We start from the raw sequence: 15,622 nt of genomic DNA, 5'->3' as shown, positions 1-15,622 counted from the left end.
AACAAGCAGAGAGCCTCTAAGTCCTGTGGCAGATGGTAATCAGAAGGACAAACAGGGAAGAGGACATGCAGAAAAGTCTTGAGAAACACTTTCAGTGCACACATAGGGCTGCCTGGAAAAAGAAAGCCAAAAAATTGCTGAATTCTGCATTTCTAGAAACATAAAGTCTGGAATGTAACTCGGTCCATGTTTACAGCTAACTTGAAAATTCCACATTCTTTCCAAGGTAGAGATGGGGGGGGGGAGAGGTGATATATGTGAAACTCTGTCAGATCTAACCCTTTACTCGCTTAGCTTTTCCCATTAAAAAAGTTTCATTGTGGCTCCCCTCCATAACATACTGGTAATAAAAATATTTATTTACTGCCTTCCAACGAAAAAATTCACCAAACTGTTTACCTCTTAGAAGAAATGAAAGGTGTGCCCATGTCCCAGAGGGCTCAAAATCTACAAAAAGAGCCACTGGAAATAATGCTATGCTCTCACAGCCTCACTGTTGATCCTTGACCAGGGTGGGTATTGATGGAAGCATGAATTCTAAGTAAGCCAATTTATTTATAAGCGAAGGAACAGCATCAGGGTATCAAGACTGGTTTGTTAAGGATCATAGGATAGTTACTGCTATTCTGAGCAATAGTCTACACATTAGGAGATTCTTATCTTAAGTGAAAACTCACATTCAATTTCCACCCAACTATCACAAGGCCCATCACCTCTCTACATTAAGTCCAAAATATTCTTTACCCCAATACTCCACTTTCCAACAAACTTCCTCCTGCCTCTTATCTGACCAACATAGCCCAGGTGTTCTCAACCAGTGTGCTGCACCACACTGATCTACAGGTGTGCTGCTGGACTCTGGGAAGAGTCATTTATTAGTAGGGCCATTGGGGGATGTGAGTCCCCCACCAGCAGCATGGTGTGCTTTGTCAATTGTCTAAAAACAAAACAAAACAAAACTTGATGGTAGCCTTGACAATTTTAGCACCTTATCAGTGTGCCATGAGATGGAAAATGTTGAAAATTGCTGATCTAGCCTGAAAGAAGTGTCCTTCTTCCTATTCAAGCATGGTTCAATATCCTCCAGAAGATGGTTCATTCATTACTTTGGAATGATGAATAAGAATGGCAGCTTTTCCTTTGCTAAACAGAAGACAATCAAGACTCAAAAGGTGCCTCTTAGTCATGTGAACAGCGGGAATCACAAGCCCAGTTTTGTTTACAGTCACTGCCTTCCTTCAAAATCTGAAAGATGACACTGTATTAAGGAACCCAGTATTATTCTGTTGACTTAGTAGCGGAAGATCTTATCATTATAACAAAAGTCACCCATTAACCATTGCATATGCTGTGCCAGCTCTTTCATATCATCTGAGCAATTGCAAATGGCATTATTTTCCCCAACTCAAACTAAAGCAGCTTACCAAGAACTTAGACTCCATTCATCTCTTCTATAGGAGAAATTCTATATTTCATTTCTTCTTTTTTTCTAGTGTATGCTTCTTAATTGTTTGAGGAAGACTCTGATTGGGAAAGTCACCCATTAACCATTGCATATGCTGTGCCAGCTCTTTCTGAGGTCTTTCTGGCACATCTGAGCAATTGTAAATGGCATTTCTTCTTTTTTTCTAGTGTATGCTTCTTAATTGTTTGAGGAAGACTCTGATCGGGAACAACTGGTTCGAAAACCAATTTGGACAGCTTCACGTTCTTCTGTTGCCCCAGGCAAAAGTCTATACTTATTCAAGGTTGAAATGAGATGATCAGAGCAAAAGCCTTTTCTGTGTTCAAACTATTTGTAAATGGTCCCATGAAATCCTGGGAGACAACAGCACAGTCAAACACAGTCTCTTGAGTATCTGAGCTCCACTGTGCAATAACTGCTTGTGAGAGTGATTTCCTGGTGTATTTTGCTTTGCAAGAATGAAATATCAGAACCTTATGGTTCATTTCATTTTTCTTCCTATTCCTATTCTAAAATGAGCAAATGTAGGGCCCAATCCTATGCTCTACCGGTGCCGTGTGACACAGCAGTGCCGAAAAGGCCACTGCTGTATCCTGTGGGGGTAGAGAAGCAGCAGAACGTTTCCTCAGGGTAAAGGAACATTGGTTCTCATGCCCTGTGTAGAGCCCCAGAGGCCCAAATGGGTCTACTCAGAGCTATGCCAGCTATTTAACTGGCACAGAACCGAGGAGACCCATGTTGTGTTCTGAGACACAGGCGGGGGGAATGGATTCAGAGGCAGCCTCTACTGTCATCCCCACCCCCCCAATCCAAAACTGTCCTCAAGCCTGTCTTTCCCCCACACAGCTCCACCCCCTCCCTGCCCTCCCCCCGCCCTCCCCCTGCCCCAGTACACCTTCCCACCTCTCAGCAGGATACTTATTGCCAGGTGTTCCAGTGGCCCAGCATCTCTGGCGTCTCTGCTGGCACCTCTGTCCTCTAGGCTGCCACAGGGTGACCAGATCAAATGGAGGACAGAATGGCTATACCTTGAACCACTGGACAGAAGAGGGGCTTTTAGCAGGCGCAGCTCAATATGGAAGGGTTTAAATAACTGCACTGCCAAATTTCCCTCTTCTACACAGTGGTTAAAGGTAGAGGCACTCCGTCCTCCATTCGATCTGGTCACCCTGGGCTGCCACAACATGACAACCCCTCCCGGCTGCCACAATATGCTCCGCTGCCAGGGCAGCGCACAGGCCACTGGCACAGCCTCAGCATACAGTTGGGCTGCCCATGTTTCCTGGACTCCAGGCCAGTCCAGAGAAGGCTATTTGCAAGTAAGTCCCATTGCTTACAGTGGACCAGAAATGCCACTAAGGGTGCAATCCTAACCTGTGCTGGAACAGGCAAGCCAGGAGGCTTGCGCTGCATCCAATGTGGGTTACTGGCCAGCAGCAGCTCAGCCAGATGCAAGCGGAAGCTCTTCCCCCTTACCCCTGGGTAAGGGCTTCTGGCCCCAATGGGTCTCCTCGGACCTGCGCCACCTCTGGAGCTAGCCACCTCTGGAGCTTGAAGCCGCTCCATTCTCCCTCAGGACAAGGGTTGGGATCCTGCATAACTGCCAGGTCCCAGCCCTGTCCCCGGCTCCCCGCACACCTGCCCCTGAGGCCGCCCATCGCCTGCCCTCCCCCCACCCAGAAATGCCCCCTCCTGCCTCCTCCCTGCCCCCCCATGCCTACCTCCGCTGCTTGTGTCAGCGTGGGTGCGCTGGCACAAACGGTGGGGAAGAAACCACCATGGAGGCTTCTGCCGGGCTCTGTGCAACAGTGCATCTGGATGCACTGACACAGCTTCCTCCCACAGAGGCGCAAATGTGCTTTACAACACATTTGCGATCCTCCGGGGGCTCCTATACTGACATAAGTGCTGGTTAGGATTGCACCCTAACTTGTTCTGGACTCAGGCCCAATTGTCCTGGAATGTATGTGTGCAGATGAGATATATTTTAGGTATTTCTAGGTTCAGAGCAATATGTGGAATATGGCTAGAATTCATGAGCACCATCACATATCGTCATTATATAATCTGTAATATTGCTCCGAAAATCAGTGAGTATGTGAACAAGTCCCCATGTCAAAAAGTGGATCTGAAGTTGTTGGTTGTCTGGATAGCAGAGGGACAGATTTTCAACAGTGTCATCTCTCCCTTAGTTGACAAGGGTCACAGAGCTGGAGAGAAAAGAAAATGGCATCGGGGAAGCAGAAGAGAAATGAAATGTCATGACTCTAAATGTAAATTAAACGGGAAGTCCCACACTTCTGCAACTGAGGAAATCACTCAGGCAGGGTTTTAATTCTTTTTATTGGTGCTGAAGCTGCAGTGGTATACTCAAGGCAGCATTGGGTGCCATTCAGGGTAGTGCCATCCCTGAGTGCACATTCACACATATACATACACAGATTTAAACAAAACTCTTAAAGAGTTTACAATGGTGCAGTATATGTGGACACACGCTACATTCACACAGGTGTTTAGGAGTTTACAAGGATGCAGTAAATGCACCCAAATCTCCTTTATACTGTTTAATATTATTAATATTTAATATTAGTATTAATAAATATTGTTAATAATAATATACCCTAAACCAGCATTTCACAAACTGTACTCCAGGTGGGTCATGACCCGATTCCTGGTGCGTTCTGCAGAGTCTCCAATGAAAACATGGGTGATGGAAAGATCAGATAACTGATTACCTCCAACCCTGTAGCTATTAAAAAATCAGACAGCTGCTAACTACCCTACAAAGAGCAGAGCACCTGCCGTTTGCAAGCTTAGCTAATATAGGGAGATCAAAGTTTGAGCACCATTATTCTGGTGTGTTTTTTCCCCAAGTTCATCAATGACAGGTAGTGGGGGAAGGTGAAGGTAGAGAGGGCAGGTCACATAACTAGGCCTCTCAAGCCTTGAGGCTATTCATTAGGGCTGCCTCATTACAAGAAATGGATCAAGATTTTTTAAACAAACAAATAAAAAAGTCTCGTAAGGCTGAGTGGGTCCCAATAGAGTTGTCATGTCCTGATGCTAAAAGGTTTGGGAACCACTGCCCTAAACTGTTTTGCAAGCAACAGTTTCCTTAACAGTCCAATGCTTTAGGTCAGGGGTCTCCAAACTTTTCGGCCAGAGGGCCCCATCAAATATCTGGCACGGTATTGAGGGCCGGAAAAAAAAAATTAATATAAAATTTAAATAAATACATTAGAGATGGACCTTAGATGAATGAATAAATGAATGGGCTCAAATGTCCAGGATTTCTCCAAGCACGAACACAGCCCAATAAAGAAAGCACACACTTAAATGGATCCCCTTTCTCCCACCCCACAAGCACAACCCTGGTTGTGTTTGGTCAACTGGGTCGGAGGCTCTAAGGGGATCAGAGGCTGGCTAAGGGGATAGAGGCTCTCCGCGGGCCGTATCTGGCCCCCAGGTCGGGGTTTGGAGACCCCTGCTTTAGGTCAACATTTCCTTGCATTGAACATAATCTTATACACTTAATGAAAGAAACCCATCCTTTTCAGTTGTCTCCTCAAGGCATCTTTGACCTCCTTGTTCCTTAGGCTGTAGATTAATGGGTTCAACATTGGGATGACAATGGTATAGAAGACTGATAACACTTTACCCTGGTTACGAGAAGAGGTGGCCCCAGGTTGACCATACATAAAGAAAGCAGTCCCAAAGAACACACTTACAGCCATGATATGGGATGTGCAGGTTGAGAAAACTTTGTGTCTTCCCTCCGCAGAGGGTACGCGCAGGACTGCGGTCACAATGTAGCTGTAGGAGATTAGGACAGCTGTGAATGTTATGACTATGATAAATCCACACATCACTATGAGTACCATTTGATTTACAAAGGTGTCTGAGCAGGAGGCCTGCATGACAGCTGGGACATCACAAAAGAAGTGGTTGATTACAGTAGGGCCACAAAATGTCAAATTGAATGTCAAGCCAGTCTGGGTGCAGCAATTGAGAAAACCAAAGAAATAAGAGATGGACAAGAGCCCAAAGCACTGCTTTTTGGACATAATGGTGTGGTAGAGCAGGGGATTGCAGATTGCTGTGAATCTATCATAGGCCATCACAGCCAGAAGGAAAGCCTCTGTGGTCCCAAAATGAGAAAAGAAGAACATCTGGGTTGCACAGCCATTGTAGGAAATGACCTGGTTGCCAGTTGCAAAGCTTATCATTGCTCTGGGGGAGATGACTGAAGAGTAGCAAATATCCAAGAAAGATAAGTTCTTCAGGAAGAAGTACATAGGGGTGTGAAGTTGAGAGTCAGCAGTGATGATGAGGACCATACCAATATTTCCCACCAGGGTGATGACGTAGATTGCCAAGAACAGAACTAAGAGAATTACCTGCAGCTCTGGCTGGTCCATAAATCCCCCCAACATGAATTCAATGACCACAGTTTCATTCTCCATGGCTTAGTTGTAGAAAATCAGGAAAAGATTCTTCAGCTTGAAAAATTCTAACATGACTGCTTATAGACACCATCCCCAAAGCAACACATGCCAAAGGCAGAGGAAATGACAATTAGTTATTCTTCTAGTGCTTCATTACATCAGAAGCATAGTTGTTCACATAATTATATTACCTGGAATGGTTTGCACCTGAAAGAGACATGGAAACAAAAGTCCACTAAGTTATTTGAAATTACTGCATAACATTGTAGGTGGCCATAATGGTCCATCAGAAGATAAAAGACCACAATCCAAAGAAAGATAAGGATGTTAGCATAAGCAAACATGTTTGCCCTGCCCTGCCTTGTGCACACAGGAGACGGAGACACCTTTCGGATTGGCTGGGCTGCATGTTAGAGGTGAGACAAAACTGTGTGTTGGGGTGAGGCTGCTCCCAGCCATGCCATTCGCTCCCAACGGGGGCTCCTCTTGCCTGCCCTTCCTGCAGTCTGAGATTAGTTTTTTTCTCTTTTGGGAATTGGGCAGGAATTTTTTGCTGCCCACCTCATTGGCTTCTAGTTGGCAGTTTTTTCACGCACTCCAGGCTGAGGTGGGTGGCACCTTATGGTTAGGGTTTTAATTTCATTAAGTCACTTTGGCAGGTATTGTGAGGGGTGGGTAGGTGGAAGTTACCTCTCAGGTGTCCATTCTGGGACAGCAAGTTCAGAGGAAGAGCCAGAACCTCTCCAATGGTATTTGTGCAGCACAGCAAGGTCCCTGACTGGAATTAGGAAGGGCTCCACATGGCTTGGCCTATTTTTCTTCCCTTTCCAGCTGCTTCGACCCTTCAGGGTTGGCTATGATGGAATCACTAAATCTACGACAGAGTATCATCTTCAGTCAGATGGTCCACTCAATCACACCTGGGAGAGGTAGACGGCTAGGACAGCTTCCCCCGATTTAGCTTCCCAACATTTGGATGGTAGTGTTCTTCCCTGCTGCAATTGTTAATCAAGTTCAATAAAGTGGCCCAGTTTAACTTCAAGCCTCTATCTAGTGTGTTCATTGAGGGATGGGTGCCAGGGTAATGGTTTATTTAAGACCAACACACAAAATAATAAGCTGAGAGCTGTCAAGTTCTGTGGGAGACCATAACCAAAAAGGACAAGAAGGGAAGGGGACTTGGAGAAGACTCTGAGAAATAACAGAGACTTTCAGGGCACATATAGGGCTGCTTGGACAATGAAAGCAAAAAATTGCTGAATTCTGCATTTCTAGAAACATAAAGTCTAGAATAGTGGTTCTCAAACTTTTAGCACTGGGACCCACTTTTTAGAATAATAACTGTCAGGACCCACCGGAAGTGATGTCATGACCAGAAGTGACACCGTCAAACAGAAAATTTTTTAACAATCCTAGGTTGCAATCTTACCCACACTTACCCAGGAGTGAGTCCCATTTACTATCATTATTAAAAGCATATACATAGTAGCCTGTTAAAAGTACAAATCTGTAACATTTCCCCCAAATGCAGTCACATACCATGGTAGCATCAAGTCAAATGTATTAAAAATAAAATATTGAAATGAATGGGGACCCACCTGAAATTGACTTACAACCCACCTAGTGGGTCCTGACCCACAGTTCTAGAAACACTGATCTAGAAGGTAACTGTCCAGGTTTCCAGCTAACTTGAAAATCCCAGGTGTTTTTTGTTTTGTTCCCCCCCCCCCCAAGGTAGAGATCCTGAAAAGGGTACTTTACATAAAACTCTGTCAGATCTAACCCTTCAGTCACTTAGCTTTTCTCTTTTTTAAAATTTCATTGTGGGTTTTTTCATCATGATATATGATGAACAATTAAACAATTATACAATTAAAAAAATATTAACTGCTTTTCAACAAAAAAAGTTCACAAAGCAGCTTAAATGTTGGAAAAAATGAAAGATGGTTCCATGTTCCAGAGGGCTCAAAATCTACACACACACACACACACACACACACACACACACACAAGCAAACAGCCACTGGAAATGTTATGCACAACCTTACTGTGGGTCCTTGACCAGGTTGGGTATTCAAACTAAGCATGAATTCTATGTAAGCCAAACACAAGCTAACCATTTGACATATTTTAGTTATATAGAGAGAAAAAGCATCAAGACGTCAAGATGGTTTGTTAAATATTATAATAATACTGTACTATTACTTACAGCACAAGCCAATTCAAGTCTACTTACAAGTAAAGCCCATTGAGTTCAATGGGAGTTACTCTTAGGTAAATGTGCATAGGATTGCAGACATAGGATACTTACTGTGTTCTGAGCAACACTCTACACAACAGGAGATTTTATCTTAAGTGAAAACCCATCTCCAATTTTCCTAGGGTCCACCTAGCACACCCGACTAGCACATAACCTAGCACATAGCCCAAAACACATCTCCCCCTACCTCTAACCAGAAAAATCTATCCTGAATGAAGTGCCTTCTAACTATCTCGGCTTGCTCCAGAGGAAGGTTTAATATCATTTGTAGACATTGGATCATTACATTGGAATAAATAGGAATGGCAGTTCTGCTATACAGAAGACAAACAGCCCAATCCTAACTTGCCTTGGAGCAGGCAGGCTGGCTGGCCTGCACTGCATCCAGAGCAAACTCGGAGTGAGGAGTATTCATTCCCCTTACCCTGTGTCACGTGGCAGATGCCCCTAAGATGTGGTGTAGATCCTAGCGGCCCCAGGTAAGGCTGGGACACCTGGGAGGGAGGTTAGGATCCAGCCTAAGTGCCTAAGCCTGATCATGCCCCCTGCCTCGACCCAGTCCTCCCTCTGGCCCACCTGCCGCTCACTCTCCCTTCACCCTGGGATGCCCCCAGACCACACTACCCCATCTTACCCAGACTCCTTCACCAGCCTGATTTGGCTGGCACGATCTCACCATTCCACTGGTACAGCAGGGCAGGATTCAGCTTGCCGAGGCCAGCGTACGGGCATGCGACTGCCTCCTGACTCCTGCAGTGGCACAATAGTGCCTTATGGCACTTCGGCAACAGCTTCAGGTTGGCACAATGAACTTGCACCTGCCCAAGACAGCTTGTGGATTTCACTCTAAAAGGTACCTCTTAGTCAAGTGAACAGGGAAATCACAAGCCCAATTTTGCTTACATTCACAACTTTCTTTTAAAGTTTGAAAGATGAACTTGCATTAAGGAGGTCAGTATTATTCTGTTGACTTATTATATGAAATAACCATTATAAGAAAAATCACTCATTAACTTTGGCATACATTGTACTGACTCTAAGCATCTGAGCAATTTTTCTAACTTTGCAAATTGCATTATTTCCCCCAACTCGAACTATATCAACTCACCAAGAACTCAAACTCCATCTATCTCTTCCACTGGAGAAATGCTTTATTTCATTTCTTCATCTAGTATATACTTCTCAATTGTTTTTGGAAGACTCTGGTCAAGAACTAAATTGGATATCTCCAATTTCTTCTGTTGTCCTTCTTCTACACTTATTCAAGGTTGAATTAAGATAATTATGGCAAACGCTTTTCTGTGTTCAATCTATTTGTAAATGGTCCCATGAAATCTTGGGGGACAACAGCACAGTCACTTGAGTATCAGAACTTGAAGATGCAATAACGACTTCTGGGACTAACCTTCTGGTGTATTTTGCTTTGCAAGGATGAAATATCAGAAGTTTATAGTTCATTTCATTTTAAAAGGTGCTTCTTATTTTGAAATGTGCGAACGTGTCTCCTGCTGTGAAGACTGTAGTACAGGGAAAGTTAGTTGCAAGTAAGTCCCATTGATTGCAGTGGGACAGAAATGCAACTAAGGGTGCAATCCAGAGGCTCCCTTGCCATAAGCATGTTTGAGCCCCCTCAGGAGTTGGCAAGGCCAGCATGCCTCTGCTCGCTGGCCTACGGAGGCTGACTTCAGTCTCCGTGCTGATGGAGGCAGTGAGCCTTGCATTGGCCCAAGGCTCTGGGATGGATAGGGAGGAGGCAGGAGGGAGGCGTTCTGAGGTAGGGGGGGCAGGCAGTAGGCAGCCCCAGGGGTGGACGGGTGGGGAGCGGGATGTGGGACTAACCCCCATTTTCAGGAAGTTTGGAGCGACTTCAAGTCGCTCTGCTCTCCTCAGACTTGTGCCATAAGAAGACCCATAGAAGCCAGCGTGCCTTACCTGGAGATAAAGGGAAATGTTTCCCCTTACCACTGGCTGAGCCACTTTGAGCCCCTATCCTGCACTGGATACAGAGCAAGCTTCTTGGCTTGCCTGTTCCAGCGCAGGATAGGATTGCGCCCTAACTTGTTCTGGACTAGCATCCAAGTGTTCTGTGATATATATGTTTAGATGAGATATATTTTCAGTATTATGCATTTCCAGGGCTTTTTTTGTAATAGAACGCACTGGAACGGTGTTCCTGCACCTTTTTTTATGCAGTCCCCGCAGGAAAAAATGCATAGAGCCCTATGGAAAGTGAAAGTGAGCGGTATCGCGTTTACTTGCAAGTAGGTGTACTTGCCATAGTCCGTCGGAAAGGGCAGGCTGAGAGAAATCCAAGGACACCAGAATGGCCCCAATCCAATGAAAGCAGCCTCCCAAAAACAACGGAGAAGGTCCCATCCCTCCCAGCTGCAAGCCTGAGCCAGAAAGGAAGCTATGTGGCCGTGTTTACTCACTAGTAGTTCATCGGAAAGGGCAGCTGAGAGGATTCCAAGGACGTCAGAATGGTCATGATCCAATGAATGCAGCCTCCCAAAAACACAAAAGGGAGAAGGAGGTCCCTGCCTCCCTCCCAGCTGCAGTCTATTGAGCCGTATGGAAAGCAAGCAGCCTCAGGTTGCCTTTACTTGTGAGTAGGCAGACGTGCCTTGGCTGTTGGTCAAGCCAGGCAAAGGGGAATGTGAGGACACCAGAATGGTCCCAATCCCATGGAGCTGGAGATACTCCAGAAGGCAGCCTCCCCCCCCCCACCTGCCCCCACTAAAAAGGACAAAAAAGAGGCTTCAGGTGGTAAGGGGAAAGTTTTCTATTTTGTACTTACAAAGCCAGGAGGGTCTTTATCTTGATCTGCCTGAAATAGAAGAACTTTAAACTGGGCACTGGGAAGGACTGGAAATCTCACTGATTCTTTTTTTTTTTTTTTTTGGGGGGGGGGGTTATTGCAGTATATACCACTATGTAAGCTATGTTAGAGTAAGCTCCATTGACCACTATGGGACTTACTTCAAAGTAGACATGCATAGGATTGGGCTCACAGGCTGCAATCCTACCCACACTTTCCTGAGATTAAGCCCCATTGACCACAATAGGACCACAAATTGACCACAACAATCTTCAGAGTAGATTCACTTGGAGGAACAGGACTGGCTCCCCCTTATTTAATTATTTCTTTTAATTTAATTATTTATAATTATTTATTTTAATTTGCTTGATGATGTCTCTTCTGGCCATGACATCACTTCCAGTGGGTCCTGGACAGATTGTCATTCTAAAAAGTGGGTCCTGGTGTGTAGTGGAATCTCGGTAGATCTGGAAAGGAGGTAGGCTGTGGTTTCAGCAGTGGCCCCTTTAAGGGTAAGGCCTGGGCTTCCAGGGAGTGTGCTGCACAGCTGCAGCCACTTGAAGGCCATAGGGCCCTCAGGGATATAAGGAGCAACTGAGGCAGGAAGGGGGTGTGGGCAGCAGAAGGAGGAAAGCTTGAGGCAGGGGAGACTGGATTAATAGACTAAGGAACTGATGGCTAATGGACTGACTGGTGGACTGACTGGTGAATGGACTTTGGAGACTGTTGGAACAGACTGTTGGAGACAAAAGTTTGGTGTGTGGCCGCTGTGCCCAAGACCTGTTGAGGGCAAAGGGTCTGCTGTAGTGGTGGGAGGCTGCTGGCAGGAGAAAGGACCTCTGCAGGTTGAACAGATGAGCTATCCTGGAGGTGGGGTCCAGCAGGACTGCAGGGCAGAACCAGGGTCATTTGTTGGGGGAAAGAAGGGGAGCTAATTTGCTTAAATTGGGCATAATTCTCCAGGCAGAGAATGGCCTTAGAATCAGGCCAAACATGGTGCTAAAAGTTTGAGAACTGCTGCTATAAGTTAGTAAGTTGACACAGGGGTGTGTGTGTGTGTGTGTGAGAGAGAGAGAGAGAGAGAGAGAGAGAGACTCTACAAGTTTTCAAAATAATTAAATCAGAATTTGGAGGAACAATACCATCATGTTTTATATCAATCTATGCATAATTTCATGCAGAATGCAGTGATACCAAATTGAAATATTTGTGTTCTAACAAAAGGTACAGCCAATAAACCAGTGGGGGCAGGGTGATGGTACATCACCACGCCCACCACCTGGGGCATTGCCCTGCCCACTGCATGGGGTAACGCACAGGCCTCCCGCACTGGGTGATGCGAATCCTAGTGACGCCACTGCGGTGCTGATTCCAAAAATGGCATCAGTTTTCCCCTGTCATTTCTAGTTTTGGAAATATGGTATAGTCTTGTCAGTGAATGGTTCAAGGAAATTCCTCATGAGGAAGCCTATGCTATGGCCATTTTTGGAATCAGCAACCCAAATTCATAAAAAAACCGCCATAAATTTTGATAAAATGTTTTTCTGACCCTCAGTTTTGCAAGTCTTTGATACAGATTAAAGATCGTCCTGAACTATTTTTTGCCAATGGCAAAGAGTGGTTAACTTGATAACTGTAGGCACAGTGTATTTTAGTGCATTTTACATTAGAACTGTTTCTCAAACTGTGGGTCAGGACCCACTAGACGCTGTGCCAGAACCACCATTCAGAGTGCGATACCATAGTCTTTCGAGACTGAAGGTTGCCAACTAAGGGTCAGGACCCACTAGGTGGGCCATGAGCCAATTTCAGGTAGGTTCCCATTCATTTCAATATTTTATTTTTAATATATCTGTATTCAATAGTGTTGAATGCCTTTTTGTTATCATCTCTGTACGTGTTAATCACGTGTTGTCTAGTTGTATCTTATTACTTACTTCTCCAATAAAAATGGTTTAAAAATAAATAAAATAAAAGGTTAACAAGTTTTGAGTTCCTGCACTTTTTTTTTTTACAAAAAAAAGCACTGTGCATTTCTATGTTCAAAGTAATATGTGGAATATGGTTAAAGTTCTGGTTTGATCTACATGGACTGAGAGAATAAAAGAGCACTTTCATCCATGTAGTACCTTTAAATTATACCAGAAGGTTGACACTTCCACAACTGAAGGAACCACTCAGGGAGCTTTTTTACTTTTGAATAGTGCAGAGGCTACAGTAGTAGTCCCACTTCAACACATTAAACTGTTATGAAAGCAATGTTTCTTCATATTGAAAATAGGCACACATGCTTAATGAAAGATACCCATCCTTTTCAGTTGTCTCCTCAAGGCATCTTTGACCTCCTTGTTTCTTATACTGTAGATAAATGGGTTCAACATTGGGATCACAATGGTGTAGAATACTGAAACAACTTTACCCTGGTTAGGAGAAGAGATGGCCCCAGGTTGACCATACATAAAAAAAGCAGTTCCAAAGAACAAGCTTACAGCCATGATATGGGATGTGCAGGTTGAAAAGGCTTTGTGTCTCCCCTCCACAGAGGGTATGCACAGGATTGTGGTTACAATGTAGCCGTAAGATATTAGGACAATTGTGAATGTTATGACTATGATTAACCCACACATCACAAGGAGTACAATTTCATTTACAAAAGTGTCTGAGCAGGAGGCCTTCATGACGGCTGGGACATCACAGAAGAACTGGTTGATCTCTGCTGGCTCACAATAGGACAAGCTAAATGTGAAGCCAGTCTGTGTGCAGCAGTTGATGACTCCAAAAAAATAAGAGGCAGCCACCAGATTAGCACAGGTCTTCTTGGACATGGTGACCTGGTAAAGCAATGGAGTGCAGATGGCAATGAACCGATCGTATGCCATCACAGCCAAGAAAAAGCATTCTGTGGTCCCAAAAAGAGAGAAGAAGAACATTTGTGTGGCACACCCATTATAGGAAATGGCCTTATTCCCAGTTGCAAAGGTCTGCATTGCTTTGGGAGTGATGACCGAAGAATAGCAGATATCCAAGAAGGATAAATTCTTCAGGAAGAAGTACATAGGGGTGTGGAGTTGAGAGTCAGCAGTGATGAGGGAGATCATGCCAACATTGCCCACCAAAGTGATGACATACAGTAGCAGAAAGAGAAACGACAGAGCCAGCTGCAGCTGTGGCTGACCTTGGAAACCCACCAAGACGAACTGTGGAACTACAGTGTGATTTTCCATATTGATTATAGACATAGGGGAAAAAGGCATGGATGGGATGTGTTTTCTCCAGTCTTTTCTGTGTCACAGTATAGCAAATTATATTATCGAAACAATTTATAACCTCCCTGGTGAGTGTGCGGTGTATCCTGCTCCACTCTTTTTGAAATATGGGTTTTAGGATTCAGATCAATCCAGCCCTGTAAGTGAAGAAAAAAGCATGGGTAGGTTAAATCATTATAGAGGGTAATGTAAATATTCAACAGTGAATGATGTCCGGACTATATTCCAAGAGCAAATATCGCCCTGATATCTACAGGAAGGGCTCTTAGGTTCTGGGATTTCATATGACATCCTATATTTCTACCATAGAGCTCTCAGGATGGTCAATTTCATAAATTATGATGCAGCAGACACAGTTTTTTTTTTATCCCCATCATTTGACAGGGAGGGTCAATAAATCTAGTCTCTAAGGTGTGCACTTATATGTGTATTCCTAAACATTTATTTATTGCATTCACAGGAAGCAGTGTATACCCTATCGGCACAGCAGCACTGGCACTGGAAAATTGGATAGGATTTGGCCCTAAGCTATTTCTGCTCAACATTGCATACACGCAACAGTGATCAAACATGTACATCTGTGGGCTGGGCAGAAATTAGTTCAGCATGAAACTGCCACCTCTCCATTTTAGAACTATGACAAGCTGCACACTCTTTACCATCATGCTTTTCCATTGTGCCTAACTCGGTCTCCATTACATAGAACCATAGAATCATAGAGTTGGAAGGGAACCACAAGGTCATCTAGTCCACCCCCCTGCCTGTAGCAGGAAATCATCCTAGTGCATCTTCGGCAGGTGCTTGTCACGCCTCTGCCTGAAGATTTCCAGGGAGGGAGAATCCACAACCTCCCCTGACAATCTGTTCCACTGCCAAACTGCCTTTACAATTAAGAATTTCTTCCTGATGTAAGATTGCAATAGCCTCTCTTGCAATTTGTATCCCTACTACAGTCTACCAGCTCTTGCTTAACAGGTCTTGCTTAACATCCAGCCTGAAGACGAGTTGTGGAGAACTCAACATCTTGCCCACCATTGTGACATTTTAGTTGGCCCAAATAAAAATTTTGCCCTACTTTGTCCTTTTGGGTATCCCTCTTCCAAACAGTAGATTCCTAAACATGCCCTTCACCTTCATATTCTTCGTTCTGTGAAGCAGAAGATGACAAGCTAAGGAAGGATGAAAGCAGGGGAGCTGTCGTTGCTCAGGAACTGAGCTGTAGGTCAGGGCTTTCTGATTCAAATCTGACCTCTCCCATGGACTCACTAAGTGACCATGGAAGCACCAGGGATCATGCCTCACCTTTCAGTAAAAGAAGGATGAGATGCTCTCTGCCTGCTTACATGCCTCGGAAGCACCCGTTCTTTA

General features: G+C 44.6%; 2 protein-coding genes across 2 annotated transcripts; both read right to left on the bottom strand.

Moving 5' to 3' along the window:
• Positions 1–4,995: 4,995 nt before the first annotated feature.
• LOC136652623 (olfactory receptor 9S13-like) lies at positions 4,996–5,928 on the bottom strand. Its single transcript, XM_066629552.1, has one exon. The coding sequence runs from the start codon at positions 5,926–5,928 to the stop codon at positions 4,996–4,998; it is 933 nt and encodes a 310-aa protein (XP_066485649.1).
• Positions 5,929–13,279: 7,351 nt separating this feature from the next.
• On the bottom strand, positions 13,280–14,212 carry LOC136652050 (olfactory receptor 9S13-like). Its single transcript, XM_066628881.1, has one exon. It carries the CDS (start codon positions 14,210–14,212, stop codon positions 13,280–13,282), a length of 933 nt encoding a protein of 310 aa, XP_066484978.1.
• Positions 14,213–15,622: the final 1,410 nt, after the last annotated feature.

Source organism: Tiliqua scincoides, chromosome 5 (assembly GCF_035046505.1).
Source record: "Tiliqua scincoides isolate rTilSci1 chromosome 5, rTilSci1.hap2, whole genome shotgun sequence".
NCBI lineage: Eukaryota > Metazoa > Chordata > Lepidosauria > Squamata > Scincidae > Tiliqua > Tiliqua scincoides.
The sequence above is the reverse complement of the archived record's forward strand: the minus strand, read 5'-3'. Positions and strand labels throughout refer to the sequence as shown.

Bases quoted from the DNA above. Each gene is read 5' to 3' on its own strand.
- LOC136652623 (XM_066629552.1), bottom strand. From the start codon at position 5,928: ATGGAGAATGAAACTGTGGTCATTGAATTCATGTTGGGGGGATTTATG.
- LOC136652050 (XM_066628881.1), bottom strand. From the start codon at position 14,212: ATGGAAAATCACACTGTAGTTCCACAGTTCGTCTTGGTGGGTTTCCAA.